Here is a 15,253-nt window from a genome sequence, read left to right on the forward strand (position 1 = left end):
CTCGTCAATCTGGTCCGCCTAATCCTGTCCAAGGGGCGGGTCGGCCCTAGCGTAGCCAAACTAAATCTTCAACCGCATGCTATCCAATTGCAATTTCTCAAAACTATTATCAACACGCTTAACAAATCTCCCAACATGCATGCATGCCACTCATATTATCTACCTCACCCAATCAACTGCTGCACTTCAGTTTAGTCAATCCCAGGTTCTGTTCTTTGCAGCAAACAAGGATGAAGCTCAATGGAGACAGATGGTCGTGATCCCACATCAAGACCACTGTGGATTTACTCACGATGGCCATTACCATTGTGGCAAACAAGCCTGGAGATGGCCCAAACCCCTGAGTGGCCCAATACATCTGATAGAACCGTTCAAAGCCATTCTCTCTCATTCGAGATTAGCTTCACTCTCTAAGGGACACATTTGAGCTTGAGATCCATGATGCTCATCACTTGAATCTACACAACTACTCCATTGATACCAATGCATGATGTAAGCGAGGATTCGAGGTACTTGACTTACGATTCAAATGTGCTCAGAAAGCATAAACACTACAGTGGTAAGACTGCAGTGTATCCCCCAGGATGATTTTGATGCTGCAATCCAGCCCCAGCATCAACAAGACTCATTACATGCAAAAAGGGAAGCCTGTTAGGCTGTTATATTCCACTGTTGTTATGGCAACTCCTCTCAAGAGGTACACTAGTTGGAGAACTCTGTGATTTGGTGGGTGGAGCTATATTGCATGCACTGAGGTCAGCAAACATTGTGGCCAAGCGCTTGGTGTGGCACCAATACGAGGTTGCGTGCCACAAAAAAGTCGTAATGTCCTTTTTTCATGGATCTTTACGAAGTCACTTGTAAAGCAGCTGCTGGTTATAGGTTTTTCTGCTGAGTTGATGGGAAATGTGTTTGTTTGGAGGCACTACGTTTGTTGCTACATTCAGTTTGGGTGACAACCACCATTGCCAGTGGTTATAACTACAATACATGTGTGTATTATACAGTACGTGAGACATAGCCAATGGCTATACAGGTAAAATAATGGAAACCAAGTGTATTGAAAGCAGGTGCATCCTCACAAATGTGGTGGTTCCTGAGTAAGCAATTAATATTCCATATTAGGGTCACGTATAGAAAAAATACCATGGCTTTCTCAGTCACCAGATCTCAACCCAATTGAACACTTATTGGAGATTCTGGAGCGGCGCCTGAAATAGCGTTTTCCATCACCATCAACAAAACACCAAATTATGGAATTTCTCATGGAAGAATGGTGTCTCATCCTTCCAATAGAATTCCAGTCACTTGCCAAGGTGCATTGAAGCTGTTCTGGCTCGTGGTGACTCAACACCCTATTAAGACACTTTATGTTGGTGTTTCCTTTATTTTGGCAGTTACCTGTATCTATACTGTATGTGCCTAAAACTTTGCGACTAGCCAGTAGTATCTACTTCATATGTGCATTCAATGTTACGAATCACCAATGGTAATGTGTGCATTACCATTTCTGCCCAACAGATTACACATTTCTTTACAACAGATTAAAACAAACTTCAAAAACAATGTATTCTTGACTTATTGATGAAAGTCGTGTCCAGCAAATGTAATTAATAATGTTGGGACTTCTACTTGGTGAGAGTCAGAGAAGTGCATCTGTAAGCAGTATCCGATCTCTTTGGTCTCATGCAGAGAGGAGGTTGCAGCACACACACACACACACACACACACACACACACACACACACACACACACACACACACTTCAGCTACTAAAGTGCTGACTGACTCACCGGTACCCCCTGTTGTCCATCAGCACCAGACATTCCAATATCTCCTTTGTCTCCCTGTGAAAGAAAGGAAGAGAGAGATTGAAAGTAAGATTGAAACAGCGTTAGATCGCCTTCATTGTTCGGCACCTTTGTATACAGCTCACGTGCACAGCTAGTAATCAGAATGCTTATATAGTTACAGCACGTAAACCTCAGCGTAAAATTGTGACAAGTTGCCAATTCATTTGGATCCCACATGCAGCTCAAAAGGAATGTAAGTTAGTGAGTCGCATTGCATGAAGCAGTGGGAGATGAGGTCAATCATTACAATGATATCAGTATTCCTGTGACCTCTGTTGTCCGGCAGTTAAAGCCACAGACCTGGGCACACATGTACAGCCTAGGCTACTTCGAGTGGACCCACGCCCTTCTGACTGGTAAACTCTTCTACCTTTCCTGTCTCCTCTTCACTGTCCTATCTCAGGAAAAGCTCAAAACCTTTCAAAAAAAACAAGGGTTATTTATGCAAATATATATAAAGAATAATATAAGTAATCCTTCTTTATTATTTATTATTTCTGAGCCAAGAGGTGGATCTGGTTTAGACTGTAGATGGTAAGGTGAGACTGAAATACATGAACCATGAATCACCTCTTGGTAAGTTACACATGTTAGCAGTTGTGGCGGGGACCTTCTATTCTTGTTCCCTTGTCCAGTCTCAATATGGTTCCACTGTACAAAGGCAGTTAGCATCCCATGTGCATGTCCCAGACAACCGGTGGGCTGACCACAGCTCATGCTTCTATCTTAGTTATCTTTATTTTACCTGGAAAGAAAGAGAAGAGCCCTTATTCTCATCTAAGTGCGAGAGCAGTCCTTGTGGTACTATATTTATCATTTGCTCAAATAGAGAGCTAGCCAGGTGGTTGTTTACTGTTACAGCAGTATTGTAGACATACAATGTCTCTCATGAATGTGACTTTGCACTAAGTATACTGGCTGATGGAACATGTATTTAAACAATACTGGTAGGGTGGTGAGGGTGAGGAAAGTGGTGAATAAGCTTTGCCTGTTATGTTTTTTCTTTTGAAGTGTCCTGCCACGCTGCGCACTTAAAAACATACATGCCACCAAACCCTGTAATTACAACAAGAAGACGCCCTGATGTACCAATAAACGGGATTAGAGACATACATCTTTGTATGCTATAACTGTTAGAAAAAAGACAAGTGCAGAGTTTCTGGTTCAAAAGACAAGGAGGACCCCATGTAAAACTCTAGCGACCAGAATTGTCTTTACAAACGGGGACATAAATAATGGCTAGTGGCTGGGTATCGTGAATTGAGAGTTGTAAAGAACTAATGTTTTACTGCCATTCAGTTCAAATGAGGATACAGTTGCTCTGAAAAACTAAGCTTACTGTGCTCCCTGTTTTACAAATGAAACAACTGAAAATGAACACAACCTTCTGTTTTGGCACAATGGGCATCTGGAATAGGTTTGTTGTATCCATTTTGTATCCTTCTTGGGGAGCCAATTTTACTTATTGTTGTTTTCTGAATATTATCTGATCGCAACCAGTTCTAAAATATTAGAGAACATTCCAAACCAGCAATTTGTCAACAAGCGCCAGCCACTTGGGAAAAATGCAATGTGACACAAATTACACACACATATGTCAAACATACAGTAGTACCCTGTATATAGTCTATTTTAATTGGAAGCAAGAGAACAGAAAAGAAAGGTCCAAATTGGTTGTAAAATATAAAGTAGTCACAGGAAATGGGAAAATATGAAATGGGAAAATGGGAAAATATGAAATGGGAACGTGAGTTCCATAGAAAGTAAGCCTAAATATAGCACTGTAGATGTAACTGATATGTACTTTTCAATGGAAGTTGTTTTTTCCTTCAGCATAAACTCCATAGACTTGTTCTGTATCCTCTCCAAAGTAATGAAGGGAACCAGATTGACTGTACTCATTAAAAAGTTGCATACATTAGCAAGGGTGAGAAACTTTGAAGTCATAACCTTGAATACACTCCCCATTCTCCTCTCCCTTCAAACAGCACCGCACTTAAATGGCTAAGCCGGAAAATAAAACCCACACAGAGGGCCTTGATTTACAATTAAATCAGGATGAAATTTCCGTTCGTATTTGCTAGTTGTGTTTGTGTTTTCCTGAGCTCCCTGATGTAAAACACTGCTTTGCACCGCAGTTATTGATGGAAGGTATTATTCCAGAAGTTCCTACAGAAAGTCTGTCTCGTGAAGCCTGCTGTTTGTTTTCGTAATCCCAAGCAGCTACACTGTTTGACTGTGCAGTGTGTTCAGTGGTGGCTACGGCACGAAGCCAGCTTCCCATTATTAGGCTTCTGCTTGTCAATGCCTTTTAATTATGAGGGCTCAAACATTGATTTTGGCAGCTAAATGCTGCATCACAATCATATTAGGGTGGCATTACAAGATATTAGAAAGGGCTCTCTGTGTAGTGACTAGCTAGCCCCTTCATGGTTTTTTTGACGTACTGGACCTGGAACGTGGTTTATATGGGCAAAAATCACTGCCTCCTACTGTTGCCTGTATGTACGGAGACTGGACAGACATCGTAAGAGCTGAAACTGCATGTGTTGTCTCGACGCTCAACCGCCGAGCAACAACACAAAAAGCGCTTTCTATCCCAGTGTAGGTGTGTGACAACTTCACTCAACACAAACCAACTAAAGCTGGGACTAGGAGTGACAGCACCACTCCCCGGAGCACTCGGCTACACACATTACAGGACTTTTTCCTAATTGCTAGAGGTTCAGGAAACTGAGACTAGTTGCCCATTTGTGGAATGGTAAAGAGTTTTGAGTAAGCAGGTGGATAACAAGAATGGGAGATGAGTATTCCGTTTTAGAAAAGTGCTGTGTATGTATGCCAATAGTTATGAGACAAACATTTCCTGATTTAAAAAAAAGCATTTCCTTTCTTCCAGAACCTCTTCCACAAGTCTTCTACGTGAATAGGGCAACAACCACAAAGAATATATAATGCACGTGTTCCATATGTAATTGTATGGCATTAACACTAACAAATCATCAAAAGCATGTAAACAGATCATGCTTAGGGATAATACCCTATAATTAAAAAGCCAAATTACATTCAGCAGATATTTATTGCGATATGCAACTGGAATCTCAACAACGGAGTAACATGGGGAGTGTCATGCAGGTGAAAGAGGACCCAAAAGCGACTTAACAGAAACAGGGAATAACAGAAATCCAAACAGGGAATAACAGAAATCCTCTAGTCTGTAGAGGGGAAATAACTGGAGAAGCGGCCACAGACTGCAGGTCGCTTCGGGTAGGCGCAGGCCGTAGTTGACAGAGACACCTGCTCACACGCAGCATCTGATGAAGGCAAAAAACACGACAGGACAGGGCGATACACAATCACAGCAAAAACACGACAGGACAGGGCGAAACGCAATCACAGCATGGTGAATACTAAACAAGGAACCGACGGGACAGGAACGGAACACAAAGGAATAAATAGGGACTCTAATCAGGGGAAAGGATCGGGAACAGGTGTGGGAAGACTAAATGATGATTAGGGGAATAGGAACAGCTGGGAGCAGGAACGGAACGATAGAGAGAAGAGAGAGCGAGAGAGTGAGAGGGGGAGGGGGAGAGAGAGAGATAGAAAGAGGGAAAGAACCCAATAAGACCAGCAGAGGGAAACGAACAGAATGGGGAGCACAGGGACAAGACATGATAATAAATGACAAACATGACAGTACCCCCCCACTCACCGAGCGCCTCCTGGCGCACTCGAGGAGGAATCCTGGCGGCAACGGAGGAAATCATCGATGAGTGAACGGTCCAGCACGTCCCGAGACGGAACCCAACTCCTCTCCTCAGGACCGTAACCCTCCCAATCCACTAAGTATTGGTGACCCCGTCCCCGAGAACGCATGTCCATGATCTTATGTACCTTGTAAATAGGTGCGCTCTCGACAAGGACGGGAGGGGGAGGGAAGACGAACGGGGTGCGAAGAAAGGGCTTAACACAGGAGACATGGAAGACAGGATGGACGCGACGAAGATGTCGCGGAAGAAGCAGTCGCACAGCGACAGGATTGACGACCTGGGAGACACGGAACGGACCAATGAACCGCGGAGTCAACTTACGAGAAGCTGTCGTAAGAGGAAGGTTGCGAGTGGAAAGCCACACTCTCTGGCCGCAACAATACCTTGGACTCTTAATCCTGCGTTTATTGGCGGCTCTCACAGTCTTCCCCGCAGACAAAGGCAGACCGGTAGTGAAGCCTAAGGCGATGTGAGACCATGGTCGAGAAGGAATGGGGAGCGGTCTGAGACGACCGGCAGGAGGAGAGTTACCCGACTTAGTCTGCGCGCAGTCCGAACAAGCAGCCACGAAACGGCGCGTGTCACGCTCCTGAGTCGGCCACCAAAAGCGCTGGCGAATAGACGCAAGAGTGCCTCGAACACCGGGATGACCAGCTAACTTGGCAGAGTGAGCCCACTGAAGAACAGCCAGACGAGTGGAAACAGGAACGAAAAGGAGGTTACTAGGACAAGCGCGCGGCGACGCAGTGTGCGTGAGTGCTTGCTTAACCTGTCTTTCAATTCCCCAGACTGTTAACCCGACAACACGCCCATAAGGAAGAATCCCCTCGGGATCAGTAGAAGCCACAGAAGAACTAAACAGACGGGATAAGGCATCAGGCTTGGTGTTCTTGCTACCCGGACGGTAAGAAATCACAAACTCGAAACGAGCGAAAAACAACGCCCAACGAGCTTGACGGGCATTAAGTCGTTTGGCAGAACGGATGTACTCAAGGTTCTTATGGTCTGTCCAAACGACAAAAGGAACGGTCGCCCTCTCCAACCACTGTCGCCATTCGCCTAGGGCTAAGCGGATGGCGAGCAGTTCACGGTTACCCACATCATAGTTGCGCTCAGATGGCGACAGGCGATGAGAAAAATAAGCGCAAGGATGAACCTTATCGTCAGACTGGAAGCGCTGGGATAGAATGGCTCCCACGCCTACCTCTGAAGCGTCAACCTCGACAATGAATTGTCTAGTGACGTCAGGAGTAACGAGGATAGGAGCGGACGTAAAACGTTCTTTTAGAAGATCAAAAGCTCCCTGGGCGGAACCGGACCACTTAAAACACGTCTTGACAGAAGTAAGAGCTGTGAGAGGAGCAGCAACTTGACCGAAATTACGAATGAAACGCCGATAGAAATTAGCGAAACCTAAAAGCGCTGCAACTCGACACGTGACCTTGGAACGGGCCAATCACTGACAGCTTGGACCTTAGCGGAATCCATCTGAATGCCTTCAGCGGAAATAACGGAACCGAGAAAAGTAACGGAGGAGACATGAAAAGAGCACTTCTCAGCCTTTACGTAGAGACAATTCTCTAAAAGGCGCTGTAGAACACGTCGAACGTGCTGAACATGAATCTCGAGTGACGGAGAAAAAATCAGGATATCGTCAAGATAGACAAAAACAAAGATGTTCAGCATGTCTCTCAGAACATCATTAACTAATGCCTGAAAAACAGCTGGCGCATTGGCGAGACCGAACGGCAGAACCCGGTACTCAAAATGCCCTAACGGAGTGTTAAACGCCGTTTTCCACTCGTCCCCCTCTCTGATGCGCACGAGATGGTAAGCGTTACGAAGGTCCAACTTAGTAAAGCACCTGGCTCCCTGCAGAATCTCGAAGGCTGATGACATAAGGGGAAGCGGATAACGATTCTTAACCGTTATGTCATTCAGCCCTCGATAATCCACGCAGGGGCGCAGAGTACCGTCCTTCTTCTTAACAAAAAGAACCCCGCCCGGCCGGAGAAGAAGAAGGCACTATGGTACCGGCGTCAAGAGACACAGACAAATAATCCTCGAGAGCCTTACGTTCGGGAGCCGACAGAGAGTATAGTCTACCTCGAGGAGGAGTGGTCCCCGGAAGGAGATCAATACTACAATCATACGACCGGTGAGGAGGAAGGGAGTTGGCTCGGGACCGACTGAAGACCGTGCGCAGATCATGATATTCCTCCGGCACTCCTGTCAAATCGCCAGGTTCCTCCTGAGAAGTAGGGACAGAAGAAACGGGAGGGATGGCAGACATTAAACACTTCACATGACAAGAAACGTTCCAGGATAGGATAGAATTACTAGACCAATTAATAGAAGGATTATGACATACTAGCCAGGGATGACCCAAAACAACAGGTGTAAACGGTGAACGGAAAATCAAAAAAGAAATAGTCTCACTGTGGTTACCAGATACTGTGAGAGTTAAAGGTAGTGTCTCAAATTTGATACTGGGAAGATGACTACCATCTAAGGCAAACATGGGCGTAGGCTTGTCTAACGGTCTGAAAGGAATGTTATGTTTCCGAACCCATGCTTCGTCCATGAAACAACCCTCAGCCCCAGAGTCAATCAATGCACTGCATGTAGCACCCGAACCGGTCCAGCGTAGATGGACCGACATAGTAGTACAAGATCTAGATGAAGAGACCTGAGTAGTAGCGCTCACCAGTAGCCCTCCGCTTACTGATGGGCTCTGGCCTCTTACTGGACATGAATTAACAAAATGTCCAGCAACTCCGCAATAGAGGCACAGGCGGTTGGTGATCCTCCGTCTCTCCTTAGTCGAGATGCGAATCCCTCCCAGCTGCATGGGCTCAGTCTCAAAGCCAGAGGAGGGAGATGGTTGCGATGCGGAACAGGGAAACACCGTTGATGCGAGCTCTCTTCCACGAGCCCGGTGACGAAGATCTACCCGTCGTTCTATGCGGATGGCGAGAGCAATCAAAGAGTCCACATCTGAAGGAACCTCCCGGGAGAGAATCTCATCCTTAACCACTGCGTGGAGTCCCTCCAGAAAACGAGCGAGCAGCGCCGGCTCGTTCCACTCACTAGAGGCAGCAAGAGTGCGAAACTCAATAGAATAATCCGTTATGGACCGTTCACCTTGGCATAAGGAAGCCAGGGCCCTAGAAGCCTCCCTACCAAAAACTGAACGGTCAAAAACCCGAATCATCTCCTCTTTAAAGTTCTGGAACTTGTTAGAGCAATCAGCCCTTGCCTCCCAGATAGCTGTGCCCCATTCTCGAGCCCGGCCAGTAAGGAGTGAAATGACGTAAGCAACCCGAGCTCTCTCTAGAGTATGTGTTGGGTTGGAGAGAGAACACAATCTCACACTGCGTGAGAAAGGAGCGGCACTCAGTGGGCTGCCCGGAGTAGCAAGGTGGGTTATTAACCCTAGGTTCTGGAGGCTCGGCAGGCCAGGAAGTAACAGGTGGCACGAGACGTAGACTCTGGAACTGTCCAGAGAGGTCGGAAACCTGAGCGGCCAGGTTCTCCACGGCATGGCGAGCAGCAGACAATTCCTGCTCGTGTCTGCCGAGCATGGCTCCTTGGATCTTGACGGCAGTGTAACGAGCGTCTGAAGTCGCTGGGTCCATTCCTTGGTCGGTTCCTTCTGTCATGCAGGTGAAAGAGGACCCAAAAGCGACTTAACAGAAACAGAGTTTAATTAAGTCCAAACAGGGAATAACAGAAATCCTCTAGTCTGTAGAGGGGAAATAACTGGAGAAGCGGCCACAGACTGCAGGTCGCTTCGGGTAGGCGCAGGCCGTAGTTGACAGAGACACCTGCTCACACGCAGCATCTGATGAAGGCAAAAAACACGACAGGACAGGGCGATACACAATCACAGCAAAAACACGACAGGACAGGGCGAAACGCAATCACAGCATGGTGAATACTAAACAAGGAACCGACGGGACAGGAACGGAACACAAAGGAATAAATAGGGACTCTAATCAGGGGAAAGGATCGGGAACAGGTGTGGGAAGACTAAATGATGATTAGGGGAATAGGAACAGCTGGGAGCAGGAACGGAACGATAGAGAGAAGAGAGAGCGAGAGAGTGAGAGGGGGAGGGGGAGAGAGAGAGATAGAAAGAGGGAAAGAACCCAATAAGACCAGCAGAGGGAAACGAACAGAATGGGGAGCACAGGGACAAGACATGATAATAAATGACAAACATGACAGGGAGTTACCAAATTACATTCAGCAGATATTTATTGCGATATGCAACTGGAATCTCAACAACGGAGTAACATGGGGAGTTACCAAATTACATTCAGCAGATATTTATTGCGATATGCAACTGGAATCTCAACAACGGAGTAACATGGGGAGTTACCAAATTACATTCAGCAGATATGTATTGCGATATGCAACTGGAATCTCAACAACGGAGTAACATGGGGAGTTACCAAATTACAAGCCTGTTTTTAGGGACTCTGTGTGTCATATTGCCAAAGTAATTAACACCCTCAGTTTTGTTGAGGTATCATGCGGTAACATTTTCTATAACATTTACGTTTGAGTCAATTAGCAGACACTTATCCAGAGTGGCGTACAGTTAGTGCAGTCATCCGAAGTTAGCTAGGTTAGACAACCACCAACCATTATATATAGGCCATCCACTTATAGATATAATGCCCTCCATTGTCTGCCAATAGTATTAGTAAGAGCTTGTGGTTCCACACAACAACCTCATAGATACATAAGCATCTGTAAATGCATTCAAAGCAATGCTCATAGAATGTCCTCCTTCAGCTAGCAACAATGAACACGGGAGTTTCATTTGAGGCACCTTTTCCTGAATGACGTCAGAATCCCATTGTAGTGTTACTGAGCTTCCTCGAGTGCTAATCTAAATTGCACTAGTCCTGTTGGGAGGCTTAGCCTAAAACAGAGTGGGCTACAGCGTGGCTTACATTCTGCCAACTTGTTTAATTCAAGGATGAAATCTTGGGTCCTGTTATTGTACGTGTGGGCTACTGAAGCAGCGGGGGAAGGAATCTTTGATGTTGGGGCTTTAGCCAGTGTGTGTGTGTGTGTGTGTGTGTGTGTGTGTGTGTGTGTGTGTGTGTGTGTGTGTGTGTGTGTGTGTGTGTGTGTGTGTGTGTGTGTGTGTGTGTGTGTGTGTGTGTGTGTGTGTTGTGTGTGTGTGTGTGTGTGTGTGTGTGGTGCTGAGAGTAGACATATACACATGTATTACCCATCTGCTACACTACACATCCCCTGGTTAAAGACCGTAACAGATTAATTCCCTGGTTAAAGGGATACCTCAGGATTTAGGGTAATGAAGCCCTTTATCTACTTCCCCCAAGTGAGATAAACTCATGGATACCATTTTTATGTCTCTGCATCCAGTATGAAGGAAGTTAGAGGTACTGTAGTTCTGCGAGCCAATGCTAACGAGCATGCTAGCAGTTACCATAAACCTCCAGTCATTGTACTAACACTAGTTAGCAATTTCGATAAAGCTAGTTAGCAACTTCCTTCAAACTGCATGCAGAGACATAAAAATGGTAACCACAAGTTCATTCGTCTCTGGGGAAGTAGATAAAGGGATTCATTGCCAAAATCCTGAAGTATCCCTGAAGGACCCAAACAGATTCATCCAATATGTGCACACAGACAGACAATCCTTCATGAAATACTCAAGTCTGCCTTTTTGATAATGTATGCATTGAGCATGCATACAAGTACAAGAAAAACATGCTCAATGGCTTCAACATGAGGGCCTCAATAAGACATTGTTGAAATTAGACCAGGGATAGTGTAATCGTATATTTTATCCCCAACTATGAAAATGTTTTTGTGGGAGGAATTGCCCATTGCCCTGGTCTATACTTCTGTAAAGTCGTATAAGTCTATAGTATAGGCCTCATTGACATTAATTGGAATAGGCAGCCCGGGTTTCAGTATTGTTTAAAGGACAACTCTGTGTAAATCAACGATATTTACAACAAATTTGAGTTTTATATGTCTGTGAAAGTGTGGATAGTGTCGAGATTAAAATGTGCTTGTCTAATTGTGTGTGTGTGTGTGTGTGTGTGTGTGTGTGTGTGTGTGTGTGTGTGTGTGTGTGTGTGTGTGTGTGTGTGTGTGTGTGTGTGTGTGTGTGTGTGTGTGTGTGTGTGTGTGTGTGTGTGTGTGTGTGTGTGTGTGTGTGTGTGTGTGTGTGTGTGTGTGTGTGTGTGTGTGTGTGTGTGTGTGTGTGCATGCTCGTGTATGTGTGCATGTGTTTTCCTAGGGCAAAAAAAAATTGCATTATATTTAAACACTTCTGTTATTGTATAGTTTTTTAATCTCAGACCAACTTTCCTGGAGGCTTCTAAACCAGTAAACTAGACAGAGAAACTACTTCTACTAAATGATAATGATAATACATAGAATTTATTTTGTGCTTTTGTTTCAGGCCCTAAGATATTTTGGGTCTGCCAACTGTCATAATTTAGAGATGAGAGATGCAGGGCACATTTATTCTGGGTACAGTCATTTTTTGTTGTTATTTCTCTGTAATACTACTAGCCACCTAGCAATTTTATGAAGTTGGCCTATAGCTGTGCCCCATCGGATTTGTGGGGTCCATTTTGCCTCTGTGACATGGCGTACAAGGAGTGGAATGTTAGCTAAACATACTGGTACCTAGGCTATGGCACTTCCATAGAGCAGGCTAAACTGTTTGTTGGAATTCAGAGACCCTAACCTGAGAAGGGATGGGACAAAAGAGGGAGTAAATCTGCCATCCTGGTCGATAAGGGGAAGATATACGTCTGCTGAAGCTAGGTCTAGAGGTGCCCTCTGTAAACATTGTTCTAGCGGAAATCTCCAATAAAAAGGAGAAGATAGTAAAAACAAAGCCAAAGTCTTGAATGTCTTCTACCGTTTTCCTCCTGAGGTATGTTGGAGTAGCGGAGGTAGTTCAGTGTACCATGATTGTCCAATTAGTAACCTTGCCTGAGGGCTTGTTTTAACTCCCAGATGGGAAGCAGAGGCTTTAGCTCATAGGGTTAACACGATGTTAAAGCACAAAGACCACTTGCGTTCAATACCAAGTCGTCACATTGGCATAGGTTAAGTTTTGCTACCGGTTGAAGACTAACATCCTTCACCAAAGCCTAGGTACCCTACAACAATTGCCTGCCATCTAGATGCTATGGAATTAGGCATAACAATAGGTTGCCCAGTCAAGTTTGCTTGTGTGATGCTCCAATGCTGTGGCACCAGTGTCCCGGGATCTCACCTGGCCCTGTCAGTGTCTCTTCTGTCCCTTAGCTCAGTGATAATCACACCATAACCAAAATCAATACACACCCTGCCCAGGATACCGTGCTGCTAACTCACCCAACTTGGTATATTTCGACTGCAGAGAAGAAAATGGTCTTGTTTTTACCCACAACACAGTGTAACACACAGCAAACACACTCTTAATGTGTGCTCCCAGAGCAAATATTTTGCTAGGTTTGTGAGTCCACTGGAGAAATGGTTGGAGTGAAAATATTTCACCTTGTCCTGCAAAAACCTTGAGAACGAGCCAGCCACCATGAAACATATCACACAATGCAACCCAAGCAGACTCGTGGATATATCCCATTCATGAGATGTTTGTGGTGATTGATTTCACTTCCCTCCTGTGGGTATAATTATAGTACAATTTCAGTATTGGGTATAATTCCTAATGTCAGCAGAAAAGATAGATTTGCTAATAGTAAAATGAAAACTAACCCATGGAGATTCTTAAAAACATAAACTCACAAATAAAAGTCTAATAATGGTAGCATTTATACTTGATATACACATGGATATTGACTTTATACATTCATTTACATTCTGTCAGTGAGCAAGCAGGTGTTTGGGCAACAGCCAGGCTAATGGTAAAGCCATGACCTCACAGGCATGCAGTGTGTTACAGTGCAGCAGCTAGACATGTTGTTAACAGGAGGTTGTGAGTATAGTACAGGTACAGGCCTATAGCTTGGCATGGACTGGGTGCTGAGTGGGGGGGTGGCCCTCTGCCAGTAATGTGAAACACCCCATGACAGGACCCAGGACCCAAGCCACCTGAACTGTCAATGGGGGTGAGTGCATGTCTCATTCAAACTGCCTGAGACTGGAAAGACACACACACACACACTATTCTATACGCACCATCAGTGTTTCAAATTCACCAGTGGATCTCAGTGTAAAGCAACACTAACTGATTGAATCACGCCATTGGTTTGTTACAATAGTTCTCCAACATGTGTCACAAAAATTAAATAATCACACACACAGTTATACATAATTACACTGACTTCCAGGATCACTAAATCATCATTTCAATGTGATGACTTACTGCAAGTCAAGATTGTGCACTGATTGTGTCCAGATGGGTTGAAGTGAATGAATCTGTACAACAAGTGAATTAATCAATCTGTACAACCCAGTTCAACAATGTCTCTCTCTTTCATTAGAAAACAAACTGTATAAGATCCGGTAGCACAAATAACATTACGTAGATGTGTCTCACTGAGTCTGCACTGCCTTGTGATTCATTCATTTGACCAACTATTACAATGGGCTGAAAGGTAGAGGGGAAAACACTCTTTCTGACTTTTCCATCCAAACACAATCTTTGTTAGGAGTCACTAACCCAATAAACAGATTTGAATTTCCATGTTGGAGTCAACTGTATGAGAATAGCCCTTTCTGTCCGTCTGTATATACAGATGGACTGATTCCTGTAAATCATTAGGCTGTGCAATGGTCCCTGCAACAGTATCAAGTGAAATGCACTTTATTTATTTTTCTTGCAGTATCTGAGAAAATGCCACTAGTGAACGTTCGCTTGGTCCCAGGACCAGGGCAATCACAGGCTTCTAGCTTGGTCCCAGGACCAGGGAAATCACAGGCGTCTAGCATGGTCCCAGGACCAGGGCAATCACAGGCTTCTAGCTTGGTCCCAGGACCAGGGCAATCACAGGCTTCTAGCTTGGTCCCAGGACCAGGGAAATCACAGGCTTCTAGCTTGGTCCCAGGACCAGGGAAATCACAGGCTTCTAGCTTGGTCCCAGGACCATCACAGGCTTCTAGCTTGGTCCCAGGACCAGGGCAATGACAGGCTTCTAGCTTGGCCCCAGGACCAGGGCAATCACAGGTTTCTAGCTTGGCCCCAGGACCAGGGCAATCACAGGCTTCTAGCTTGGCCCCAGGACCAGGGCAATCACAGGCTTCTAGCTTGTTGGTTACAAATCCCTCACTCACTTTTCAAGGTGCTTTTCAGGATGAAACACATCCCTGACATGGGTCTTTAACCACTGTGTTCTGGTCCTTTAGTTCTAATGAAAGGCCTCATTTGGGTCTAATAGGACATGTTTAACAATATGACCGGACTGCAATTCTGTTTTGTGTCAATGGAACTGTGCAATAGCACCCGACATGTGGTTCACATTAGAAACTCAAAGTGTGAACACAACCTTTTGTTATTACTGAGGCAGTGCTCAACCCACACACAGACCGATGGGCATGTTGGAATTACAGTGTTTCTTGGGTCGCAATTGCATTATAATAACAGGAAAACTGCCAAATTGCTTTGTGGCTGGAATTCAAT

At 45.0% G+C, this 15,253-nt stretch overlaps 1 protein-coding gene across 2 annotated transcripts in view; it reads right to left on the minus strand.

Moving 5' to 3' along the window:
• The window catches only part of si:dkey-225n22.4 (collagen alpha-1(XXI) chain), a 62,680-nt gene that overhangs the window by 17,743 nt on the left and 29,684 nt on the right, over positions 1-15,253 (minus strand). For both annotated transcript variants that reach the window (XM_046355903.1, XM_046355902.1), the window contains exon 18: positions 1,793-1,846. In XM_046355903.1, coding sequence (XP_046211859.1) covers positions 1,793-1,846 — 54 coding nt within the window. The remainder of the gene's footprint in view (positions 1-1,792; positions 1,847-15,253) is intronic.

Source organism: Oncorhynchus gorbuscha, linkage group LG07 (genome assembly GCF_021184085.1).
Source record: "Oncorhynchus gorbuscha isolate QuinsamMale2020 ecotype Even-year linkage group LG07, OgorEven_v1.0, whole genome shotgun sequence".
Lineage (NCBI taxonomy): Eukaryota > Metazoa > Chordata > Actinopteri > Salmoniformes > Salmonidae > Oncorhynchus > Oncorhynchus gorbuscha.